The sequence below is a fragment of the Microtus pennsylvanicus genome, chromosome X, assembly GCF_037038515.1.
Source record: "Microtus pennsylvanicus isolate mMicPen1 chromosome X, mMicPen1.hap1, whole genome shotgun sequence".
NCBI classification, from domain to species: domain Eukaryota; kingdom Metazoa; phylum Chordata; class Mammalia; order Rodentia; family Cricetidae; genus Microtus; species Microtus pennsylvanicus.
This window is the reverse complement of record NC_134601.1, coordinates 5,685,226-5,697,450: the sequence shown is the minus strand read 5'-3', so window position 1 is coordinate 5,697,450 and position 12,225 is coordinate 5,685,226. Positions and strand designations below refer to the sequence as shown.

Genomic DNA, 12,225 nt, shown 5'->3' with positions numbered 1-12,225 from the left:
CATTTTCTCCAGTTATTGGCTTATCACCATTGTCAGCTCCTCTCTTAGGGAACTCACAGGGCTTTTCCGTAAACATCTACGGTACAATATTTTCAAATCACTAAAAAACCTAGAGCTACGTCATGTGTCCCAATGAGTTATTTCTTGTGATTAATGACTGTAAGCAAGGGTTTTAGTCAGGTACTCAACTATCTCTGCTTACATTAGGATTGGGGTCTGCAGGGAGGGAATTCTTGGAGAAAACAGTAAATTGTGGAGGCTCGTTTATTCTGTAGAAGAAAGGCCAGCCATTTCCAGTTCACAATGACACAGATTTAAAAAGCTTTCTGAAAAACTATTGAGCATTTAAAATGGTTTGAATAAAGCAGCAAGCCCGAACTGTGGGATCCTGCTCAAAACCCTCAATGTCAAGGTCAAGACTGGAATGTCTGGGCAGGGTGTGGTAAACTGACCAGTCACCTACTCATCACGTGTAATTATCCCAATTTGTGTTCCTGGCATTCAGAGGAATACTAGGAAAGTGAATTCCAAAAGACACCATTTCCCTAACAACCTCCCAAACAATTTGCAATTAAAAATTGTAAATAACCGTTGACAAAAATCAGTAGATAACAAAACATTGTTTTAATGTATCCTGGGAATCAAAGTTTGTTTTAAATCACCAGAAATTCTCTAAGCATTTCAATTTTAGATTGATTTATTTGAACATGGAAAAATATTGGGCACCAAATACAAAAAATGTTATAACATAAATACGATGTGCCAAGACTTTATTTCTTCAAAAAGAACAATCAACAAAATTCTAGAATTGAAATTGATTATATAATACCAAATTGACTGCCACCAAAAACTGAGAGCATTGCCCCTTCAAGAGAAAGAGGTACTTAAGCCTATTCATTACACTTCTAAATACTTTACACAATATCTTATCTCCACTTTTCTGTTATTCATGACGAGATTGGGCTCTCAACAACCAACAGCACCCTAAAAAGGTCTCCAAACTCTACACACTTCAGCCCCCCAAAATAGCAATCAGTTCTTTTCCATAGACTCATTGTAAAAAGAACTGTTTGTCCAAATGAGTTGCTTCACTGAAGATTAGATGGATTGTTAACATTATATCACAAAACAAACAACCATTTTTCATTGTTACTGATTTTAATGAAAACAATGCTCTTAACATCTTTGCCTACAAGTAATGAACTTTAAAAATAACATATTTGCAAATGTCTTTTCTTTCCACAGTATCATTTAGGAACTGCTGCAGTTATTACACCGCTATATAAATGTTATGAATAATTGTGATACTCATGAATGGAACTATATACAGCAAACAAATCAGCCTTTGCCATCCAAAATTTAAAGATTATGGTTCTCTTAAGAAGCACTTTACCATGAGAAGCACTGCTCAACTGGCCTTGCTCATTGCCATCATTTTCAGAGGTGTGCTATCTTTCGAAAATATAGAGAGCTAAATAGATTTGATAGGCAGATTAGATAACTCATAGATACAAACATATAGGTATATGAGTGATCTCAATAGACATGCATCCTGCCATTATTTTCATTTTTATGTAAGGTAATAAAGAACTAAGGGACATAAAACTAATTAGGTTACCTTATGTTTATATATGTAGGGCAGGGATGATTAAATCCAGCTTCTCAGTCTTTGAAGTACAAGATTGAGATGTCATGGCCACTAAGTGAATTGATCAGTATTATTTGATTTGCATGCCGAAAATCCAGGACAAACACATTTAAACTCGCACTTAAACAATCATCTGAGCTACAGATAAAGAAAGGAGGGTTCTTCCTCGAAGCAAACTGACATTGTAAGGAATCTATACTGCAATAGAAAAATAATTTAACAATTCAAAAACGGATCTGAATGAGTTATAAATACCAACAGACAAGATTCAGTTTGCTCACGTCTCCTATTTGTAGGAGGCTGTTACAAAACAAAAAAGTCAGTGTGGTTCAAAAATTGTAAATTGTGTTCCTTTTTTCCAAACAATAATTGTTTAATGCTAAAGCAGTTATAATCAAAAGCTGTACAGAATGTTAGAAAACATTTATCCATAAATATTGTTCAGTTCCCGGCACTTGCAGCAATAATTAAATTACAAACGATAAATATGGCATCAACGGATATGTATTTACAAAAAAAAGTTATTACAAAAGGCAACTGTATACTAAACGTCACAATCTGTGTAGAGTAACATCATATCCTCAGCCTGAAAAAATACTGAACAACAGTTTCGACCCCATTAGACAAAGATACATTCACAAGTGTAATGCTTTGAAGAAAAGTTCAAGACATAACAGGACTTTGGCATGGTTTAAGACTGTGAGAGTTTAAACAATCACCACTAAGGCGAAGAAGAATTTCCATCAGTTTAACATCACCACCACCAAGCCTTCAATAACTTCCTCAGGAAACAGGACAAGTGTTAAAGTGATTTGAAGGAGTTTCAGAATGGGGTGTACAGCGAGCAAGAGGAAGGGACAGGACAAGCAGTGAAAAGATTTTGTAAAAAAAATCCTTCAGATGCCAAAATGTACTTCCTAATCCTGAGAAAAGGGCATGGCTACTTTTGGATTTGCCCCAAACCTTCCTGAACAATCGCAATTACCAAGATGTAGCCCTATGTATGGCCTCTTGCTTTAAAACTCCATCTCCATCTGATTGGTCTCAGTTTTCTTTTTAAAATGCATTTTGGCTGTCCTCAGACGTACCATTCGTTAAAATTGGGAGGAAGTCCAGGGTTGTGGCTGGTGCTAGTTTGAACTGCAGAAGGGGTTTTAGTGGTATCTTTACTGTTTGCAGAAGCTATAGCGGGTGGAGTGGAAGATTCATAGCCTGAACTGGCAGCAGGGGAGGAATCTGACCCTTGAGATTCATGAACCTAAAATTAACATGTATATATTATAATGAATATAATTCTACATGGCAATGTGAAAGCAAACAGAAATAAAAACCCCAAACAACAACAAGAGCAGATTTGAATACTTTAAGAGCAATTCCCCACTGACCCACTTATAAGAGAAACAGGATGATCCCCCCCCCCCCGTATTACTGACGCCTAAGTTACCCCTAGCAATTCCACCAAAAAACCGGGCTGAAAAAGGAATAAAGAGTGCCATTTTAGTCGTGTGGAAGGAGTGGGCAAGCAGTAATTCTGCGGGCCATATAAAATAGTCACTCCGGATTTCACTTCCAGATTTCGGCCTGGGAAAGCAGGTATAGAGATTGAGCGGCACAGGGGTGGGGTGGGGACTGGGTGCTATGATTTCCACACAAATGTGTTTGAATCGGACTGCGCTGAGCTCCTCAGCCCTATTGTTTTATTGGAAGCCGAGAAGAAAACGAATGACCCTCCCGGGTTCGGCACGTCCACTCCGTATTCCCACAGTGGGCTGAGATACGATGAAGTGGCCACTGAAGCCCCAAGCCCTGGCGAGCTCGGTTAGAGCTTCCCCGTAAAAAAACCGATTGTTCCCTCCACTCTGTCCCCCTCCCAACTCTACTCTCCCTTTCTCACCCCCCTCTACCCGCATCCTCAAAATGGGTTAAAGGTGTCAGTGCTGAAGCAAATCGGATTTAACGTGGAAGATAGAGGGTTGGTAGCGCGGGAGCTTCCGTTCTGCCGCCCGGTGTCGGGCCGAATGTTTACAAACCGCCGACCGCTAATAAAGAGGTAATTACCTTCATGTGTTTGCGCAGAGAGCTCGGGTGCGTGTAGGACTTGTCGCACACTTTGCAGATATAGGGCTTATCCGAGGTGTGCACATGCATGTGCTTCTTGCGGTCGCTGCTGTTGGCAAACCGTCTGTCACAGCCTTCGAATTCACATTTGAAAGGTTTCTCACCTGCAAAACGGCAAAAATAACAAAACAGGGAGGGAGAGCATACAGTTAGAGCCGGAAACTTCTCAGAGTGGTACAGGGAGAGATGAAGCGTCCAGTGGTCTTTCCGTGGAGGGGAGCGCGGACTGTGGAAGGATGAGGCATCTGTTTTCCCCGGAGAAAAACCCAGAGCGTTGACTGAGCTCCCTGGGGTTGGGAAGTGCTGATCTGAGGCAGGGGTAGAGTAGGGCCGGCCCAGAACCTGATCAACCCTTTGTTCTCTCAGGCCAAGAAACCTCAGAGATTCCTCCAAGTTTGCCCTAAGTTGTGGCTCCACTCCAAAATAACCAGGGTTCCCAATGTGCGGGCACATTATGCCACCACCTAGGCGGTGTAACCAAGCTGGGCAGGACAATGGGCCGGGGATGGGACAGTCCTATTCGTCACGTTCTTTGTGTCTTTTCATTTACCTCTTTCAAATGTAGAGACTTTGCTAAGCCTGGAAGTTTTACTAATTTTCGGAAAGAGAACACTATATAAATCTAGGGGATACATCCAGTTCTACAAAGAGGTTACTGAGCACAGAAACTGAGTGCCTGTTCTACATTAGCTTTCCTCCGGAGGACTAAACTGAACCTGAAACTCCAAATAAAAATAAGTTTGACAAAAGTATCACTCATTTAATTAGGAGATGTGCCAATCAAGTGTAAAAAAGAACGGAAGTAACCAAAGTTAGTTTTCATTAGCATTTCTATGGTTGCCTCCCTCGAATGTGTTCAGAGAGCTAAGTCGCTTGTAAGCAATATACTCCCAACACTTTCCGAGTCTTTTCCTGGTAACCCCGAAAAGAACACAAAAAGAGGTGGCGCCAGTTGGTTCCTGGCCGGAGAAGGTCCCAATTAGTTCCTGAGACCACAGCAATCTGCAGGGGAAGTTAGAACTCGGCAAAAGCGCCGCAGGTTCCCGGAGGGTGAGGGGTGGAGAGGCAGTGTGACAGCGCTTCTTTACTGAATGGCCTCGGCGGGGCGCCGCCCCTCTGCTTGGCCTCCACCCCTCTTTCCCTCTCAGCTCGGAGTCCGCTTGGTGGCAGGGCCCTGGGGAGTCCCGCACCCACCTGTCTGCTCCCCTTACCTGTGTGGGTCCTCTTGTGGATCTTGAGGTTCTCAGAGCGGGCAAAAATCTTCCCGCAGCCTGGGAAGGGACACGGGAAGGGCTTCTCGCCCGTGTGCACTCGGATATGGTTGACCAGTTTGTACTTCGCCTTGAAGGACTTGCCCTCGCGGGGACATTCCTCCCAATAACAGACGTGGTTGTTCTGCTCCGGACCCCCCACATGCTCCATGGTGACATGTGTAACCAACTCGTGCATGGTGCTGAAGGTCCGGTCGCAGCTCTTCTTGGGTCGGCTCAGCTGAGCTTCCTCGATCCACTTACAGGACAGCTCCTGCTTGATGGGCTGCCTCATATAACGGAAAAAGGCGCCTGGCCCGTGGTGGGCTGCCACGTTCACGCCCATGTTCATGTTCATGGGGCTATAGTTGGGAAACTGCGCACTGGCCGCGTAGGGGTCCGTGCGCGGGCTAGCCACGGGGCGGTAGGGGTCAGCACGGCCAAATAGCTCCCCGCGCAGCCCCAGATGAACCTGGTTGTTGTCCACGTGCCCTGTGGGCGAAGGGTGCCCAGCGCCCTGCTCATGAAGCCCAGGAAAGAGCAAGTAGCCAGGAGGCTCAGGAATACCAGCTGGAGCATGAAGACTGCTAGCCGAGCCGGCGAAAAGCCCGTGTTGCCCGCCGCCGGAGGCTGCCTCGCTGAGCCCAGATCCACGCTGACGGAACAGAAAGTCGCGCGTGGAGTTGAAGGCAGCAGAGGCGGCACCGCCGTAGGTGGGCACCTGGCTGGCGTGATGGTGGTGGTGGTGGTGATGGTGGCCCAGGGCGTTGGCATAGCCTGAACCCTGCGGTGTGAAAGCTGAGCTCTGGCCCGAAGACAGATCGTGAGCTGTGGCTGGGCTCAGCTTGAAGGCGGCGGCAGCAGCGGCGGCAGCAGCAGCGTGGGTTGAGTCCCCGAAGGGATTCAATCCCATGCCGGCCGGCTCGCGGTTGGGCATTTCGTGGTGGCGCGGCGCACCGAAGCTGCCCACTCCCAGGCCAGGGAACTGCGGGCCTCCATCCAGGAGCATCGTCATAGATGGGGCGTTCTGGACACAGAAGATCCGACTGAAGTGAGCGAGGGTGCAGGCGAAGGAGATCCCCGAAGGACTGTAGTTAGAGAGGGATGGCGGCGGTTGAACACTGCCTGGAGACCCCCTAGGCGCTACCCGGAGCTGCAACTTTCGTTGGCTGCGAGAGGCTCCTGCAGAGGGACAGGAGGGAGGAGGGAAAGAAAAAGGATTGGGGGGAGGGTGATGGGAGAGGAGGAGGGGGGGAGAAGGGAGGAGAAAAGACTCTAGGACTAAATCTGCTTTAACAAACTAACGGAGCGCACAAAGAAAAATAAGCAAAATAATAAGTGGAGGGCGGGGTTTGTCAATCCTGTCCCGGGCACCCCTCCTCTACTAAAGAGCGCAGAACCACGGGGCCAGAAGGCTCCTTGGGTACCGGCTTCCCGGCACAACTGCACCAAGTAGCGGAGGTGGATCGTGGCCAGCGGGAAGACAGCCGGCAGTAAGCAGGCTAGAACCCCGCCGCTGGCCTCTCAGTCCAAGCCTCTGCACCTCCAGAGTAATGTCCTTGGACTGATAAAGTCAATCACTCACTCCTCGCACATAAACGGAGCGGGAGGCTGGGCAGCGCGCACCAATGGGGAGCCAGCTGGCCTGCGATCACCTGACCTCCGGCCCTGCCGCCCATTGGCCATTGCCACACTGATTGGCAGCGCGAAGCGGAGAACATGGCAGCCGCTGGCGGGCGACCACAGCTGATTGGGTAGCTACGGAGCGCCTGGCAGGTGAGGCGGCGGCTGCTCCAGCGTCCCTGTGTGGGCTCCGCCGGGCTTGCGAGGCTGTAGGGAACTGGGGCTGGGCTTCGGTGAGCGGCGGGACAGAGCTGGGCCTCTCTCTGACTTGGCCCTGCTCCAACACGTCCCAAGCACGCCTCGCGCGCTCTGTACCGCTTAGGCTAAAGAAACTCTTCGGCCCGATAAGATTCTCACTGCCGCCCCTTTTCGGTCCAGGAGACACTCCAGTGCCCACTTGGGACCCTGTCGCCTCCCCGCCTTTAGAACATTTTCCCTCCGAAGGTGCCCGGAACAAATTCCTACATGAATGGGACAGACCCGTGTTCCTAGCCCAGCTGCGGCTTCCGCCCCACACCCCATTAGGAGATCCCCGACCCAGGCCGGTTCAGCTCCTTCCCTGCCTGAGCTCCAAATTAGAGGCAGTCGTCAGGCGCCCAAACTAGAAGGAAAGATTGCTCACAGAGCCTTCCTCCGGTACTTTGGAGTCAGGATGTGACCTTAAGGTCTGGAATTAGCGGCTGTACTCGCTGCTACTCAGTAACATCCACCACCATCCCACCCCCACCCCCGCCGCCGCCCCGAGATACAACAGACACAATACAACAATCCTATATATAACACAACCTAAGCAAACAGCAGGAAACTCAAACGAAACGCGGAAAACAAGCACACCTCGCGAAACACGCGTAAGTAAGCACACACAACACAGTATCAACACAAAATAAACAGCACAGCGAACATACTAGATAGATCGCAGAAAACATTCACTAGTGCTAAATATGCAAGAACACGGCCTGTGTGCACAAAACACTCAGTAAACACATCAGACAGGAACTGGTTTTCGTATGACCAACAAGCGTTGAATCTTCAACGTTTTGAAACGCAAAAGTGGAAAGGAAATCTGGGACATGGAATTGTCTCCCCTCTTAACATACTGGGTTTAACTCTCCTGTTTCTCAGACGAAGCAGCTAGTGACCCAAAGAAGCAGTCACTCCCTAAGGAATTACTTTCCAGGGGATTGTGTTGGAGTGGCCTTCTTACCCCACCGCTCTACCCCTGGTGCAAGGTTTTTTTTTTTCTGAACAAAATGACCATAAACAGGGTTATAAATCCACCCATGATTTGTCCAAGCACTAGCAGAGGATGGAGGAGAGTGAGTGGGAAGAAAAGGCTGAGAGATGCCTGTGATTGCCACATCCCGAGCAGGGCAGAGCCCCCAAAGTCTGTGCCTGGCGGCAGCCTCCCAACCTGGCCGCCATCTCTCTGTAGGAAACAACATCTGATCAAGTTCAGAGGCGCCAGAAGAGACCGCCTCAAGCTGTATAACTGCAGTTTTTCGCTTTCTGCGCCCCTATCTGCCTGATCTGGCCCAACACCTCACCTTCTATTCTGGTTTGCTAGGAGAAAATGCTCCTGGCACACATCTTATAGTTGTTACCCCCTCACATCAAATTCACCCCATCTCCCTCCACATCCCTCCACATCCAGAGCCCTCTCCCCAAATTGGAAGGTGGGTTCACTGCTGACTTAAATTATTGCATCTACTGAAACTTACCTCTCCAAAAAATGGTTTTATCCTCCTTCTAAAGAGTTTTTTTTTTTTTTGCCGAGGGCGGGGGAGGGAAAGGGGTACGGAGTTTTAGGGAATAAAGAATATGTTTAAATCATACAAATGAATTCCGTGGAGTCAGGCTTGCCAAAAGGGAGGACTACTTATTTTTCTTAATTTCCTCCTGAGCATTCCTCTACCTCTTCCCACCCCTACCATCCCAGGACGTGTAACTGCTTGGAAAAAAAAAAGTTTGGATCCTCTCGATGAGTGGATCCTGGAGAAAGCGATCCTGGGAGCTTGGAGATCGAGGGAAGGCGACTGTCCCGCCACCGGGGCTGCAAGTGTTTCCCGGCAGTCCCTGAAGATACCCGGATAAGCGAGGGTCTAGCACGATAGGAAATCTGGGCAAGCAACCGGCAAGGGACTGTAGAAGAGAGTTGGCAGCTGGGGACTAGCATGTCTCTTTTTGGGGAGTAGTCTCGAACGCAGGGCAAGGGGATGTTGCCGCCGCTGACCTACCGGGTACCCAGTGTCCGTTTTGATGCGGCCACATTCCGATAATTAATTGCCTCCAGCACGTGCTCTGCAGTCCCTGGAACAAAAAGGCATAATTCAATTAGATCATCAACCGAGAAGTGGGAAGGTGGGAAAGGGGGAGGGGGAAGTTCTAGTTAGGGGACAGACCTGAGGCGATTCAGCTAGGCCAAAACCGGGGCCGAAGAGCTCTTCCCGGGGCAGCCAGGCCCCTTAAGAGTGCAGTTGCTCAGTGAGGCTCTGGGTTCCTGATACACCCCCAGAGGATGAGACTGGGGACTCTGAGCATCATGGCTCAGGCAGGCCATTTCCAATTCTGTTGTGCTTGGTATGGGTGAGAGTTTGCATATTTGAGGAGGAGAAGCCTTGACTCTTAATCGCGATGGAAAGCAGTGTCTCTCACGCGGTAGCCAGTCCCTGCAGGAGAAAATAAAGCTCCCCGCGCCTCACAAATCAGTGTTGTTGGGCAAGAGAAAAGTTAACTTTTTCTCATGACTTGCAGCTTCTCTCCCAACTTGTTTTTTGGAAGGAGACTCCGGGAAGGACTTGTGGGGCGCGGGGGGAGGGGATGGAGGTAGGGGGTAGGGGTAAGGGTGGGGGTGGGGGTAGGAGTGGGGGCGGGGTGGACAGAGAGCTTTGGGGAGCTGAGTCTGAGAGCCAGCCAAGTGGTGACTTGAAAAAGCAAAATTTTCCCTACACAGAAGCTAAGGCCAGAGGTGGAAAGCGTTCCTGTTCCTACTCCTGGCCCCCTCCTCCTCCCCCAGGTGCAGAAAGGAACCTTAGCGTCGGGCAGGACCACTCGAACCCGGGTCGTGGTTCTTATTTTCTGCTATAACCGAGGCTCCCTCAGCAACTTTGGCTTACTGGGGTTTACATGTGTATTAGGCAGCCTAAATTAACCAATAAATCTCTTTTATGTGTCCCCCAGTTGTATGTGGTCTGGTCTAAATATCCACATGTCTGCATGGATAGGAAATATAATAGGATCCTTTCCCTCACACTGAGTTCAAACAGTAAAGGGGGAAAAGATTTATTTTTTATACCCAAATCTAAAGCAATAAATAAAATCAGAGAAGCTGATTACTGCCAAACGAGCAAAGCTTTGAGTCTGATTTTTTGTAGGACCTATCTTGGAGGAGGAGGAGGAGGAGGAGGAGGAGGAGGAGGAGGAGGAGGAGGAGGAGGAGGAGGAGGAGGAGAAAAAGACCCGCTGTGAGGGACAACAGGGTAGAACTGGTTTCTCCATAGACCCCAGAGCCTCAGTCACTTTGCCCTTCTTCCCAGTCGCCTCAAAAACAAACCATGTGCCGCACACTGTGTCATGCTGTAGTTTTCAAAATTCTGTAGCGGACACGAAATGATCCTAAGTCGGAGACCTAGCAATTTTCTTTAAGTCCAAGGGAAACACTGCGGTCTTTTCTTCTGTTTTATATTTAGAAAAGACTTGCAATCTAACACTCACAACATTTTAAAGACCCTTTAAACCCAGCAAGCGGATTTCCGTTCTGCCAATGCTTCCTGATTTATTTCAATAAATGAATCTTTGAATCCAGGAAGGGAATTATTCCAATTTGGTGCCCCTGCCTCTCCCCGGTGGAGTACAAAGTATTCCTCCTTGGAACCTGTCCTTGAAACTCACCATTCTTCGCAGGGTTTTTTTTTTTTCCTGGTAAACGACAATTTCTTTACATAAATCTCCACCCTCTCTTCAGAGTCCCAGATCTTTTAAAAAGAAAAAAAAAACGGCAAATGGCAATAAAAAAATGAAGGGGGAGGGAAAGAGGGGGAAAGAATGCGTTTTCCAGTCGGCTTTATTTTTATGCTAAGATAAAGCTCTTAATTGGCTTCAGCGGCCGAGCTGAGCGACTCTGGGACCTGCGGACACACTCTCTTGAGCTCCAGATTTTACTGATTCCATCAGGTTTCCCTATGGTCTGGTCATTTGGCAAATACTTTATAAGCCCTAAATACCTTTAAAAATTAATAGAGAATCAATAGAGATATTGCTAATGAACCTTTTCTTTTTCTTTAAAACAAGTGTATTTTGTCTTTGTCCTGTGCAGTTTCAAGGCATATTGTTGCCCAATGAAATGCAAACCAGACAAGAATGAGACATTTTCGTTGTACTTGTCAATCAGGGCTGTGCGGACAGATATATACACTTGAACTTCGGAGACCCAGGCTGAAGTAAATGGGGCTAAACTTGGAGACAGAGGGCAGGGAGTTCCACTAAGGCTATCAAAATCCAGTTGGGGCTTAAGAAGGGAGCTTCTGAAGGACAGGAAATTGAGTGACACTAAGTGGTCCGCCAAGTCTTGGTGAAAGGTTCCAGATAAAGGGGGATTCTGTCTCTTCAGGTACTGTCCCCAAAGAGTTACTCTGTGCCTCCAAGGATAGATACCCAGTTGTTTTTCTCCAGTAGTCATGTGGTTTGGATGCCGCAAGGACAAGTCACATTGAGAAAGGATTCCCCCCCCTTTTTTTTGGAGACCAGAATACCCCATCAGGAGAGGAGTGGCCGTTCTAGGAGATAGCAGAGAGAGGATACCAGAAGGGATACACAATGGTACAGTTTTAAATTAACTATTTTAGTCACACAATGGTACATTTACAAGTTCTTCTCCAGAGACTCAATGAGATGGGATAAGGAGAAAGGATTTCAATGTTGAGCTTGCCTAGCATTATAGAACACATTAACGTGCAGTTACCCTGAACACCAAGGTTATCTCTAAGCGCCTAAATGCTCAGTTAATTCTAAAATGTAGATTATCTCAGTTCTCAGACAAGTAAAGAAGCCTTAGACTATTGTGCCATATTTGTTCATTCATTTCTGTTTTGAGACTATGTCTTCCTCCTTAAATAGCAGGAAACCTATTTCTGGAGCCCAGTGGGGTTTCTAGCAGGGGGCTCCCATCTTGGCGTTTAGTTCTAGCGCACCCATTTCCCCGGGTTCAATCCTATTCCAACACTGCCAGCTTCCTCCTCACTATGGGGCAGAGGCTGTTATTTCCTTGGTTTTCTTTTCTTCTCTAGAAGTTAAGAGCATAGATTCTTGACCCCCTTAAAAATTCTTTCTCAGATCTCAGGGGAACTTTGCACAGTTCAGGAGGGACATTTTGTCATTTATCTAGTCCTTTCCCAGCGATGGGATAGGAGGTATCGACTTTGATATTAAAACAAAGCACAGGAACTCCCTTTCCTCTCTCACCCCTACCTCTAAACCAGACTGAGTCAGGAGAATTAGGTATCTGGTTTGCACTTGAATGGCCAATTGTAACCCGCAAGTCCTAGCTGACTCTGGCCTCTTGTGTTCCGATGGCTCAGGAGCCAGGAATGG

General features: G+C 47.6%; 1 protein-coding gene across 1 annotated transcript; it reads right to left on the bottom strand.

Moving 5' to 3' along the window:
• Positions 1-604: 604 nt before the first annotated feature.
• Positions 605-6,585, bottom strand: Zic3 (Zic family zinc finger 3). The gene is made up of 3 exons (XM_075958138.1): positions 4,978-6,585; positions 3,707-3,870; positions 605-2,906 (listed from the first exon to the last, which is right to left on the bottom strand). The coding sequence occupies exons 1-3, from the start codon at positions 6,029-6,031 to the stop codon at positions 2,727-2,729; spliced, it is 1,398 nt and encodes a 465-aa protein (XP_075814253.1). The 5' UTR covers positions 6,032-6,585; the 3' UTR covers positions 605-2,726.
• Between the last annotated feature and the right edge of the window lie 5,640 nt (positions 6,586-12,225).

Coding starts and splice junctions, on each gene's coding strand:
- Zic3 (XM_075958138.1), bottom strand. CDS start 6,031: ATGACGATGCTCCTGGATGGAGGCCCGCAGTTCCCTGGCCTGGGAGTG. Junction 3,871..4,977: donor CCACAAGAGGACCCACACAG/GTAAGGGGAGCA, acceptor GCCGTTTTGCAG/GTGAGAAACCTTTCAAATGT. Junction 2,907..3,706: donor CTCTGCGCAAACACATGAAG/GTAATTACCTCT, acceptor TGTTAATTTTAG/GTTCATGAATCTCAAGGGTC.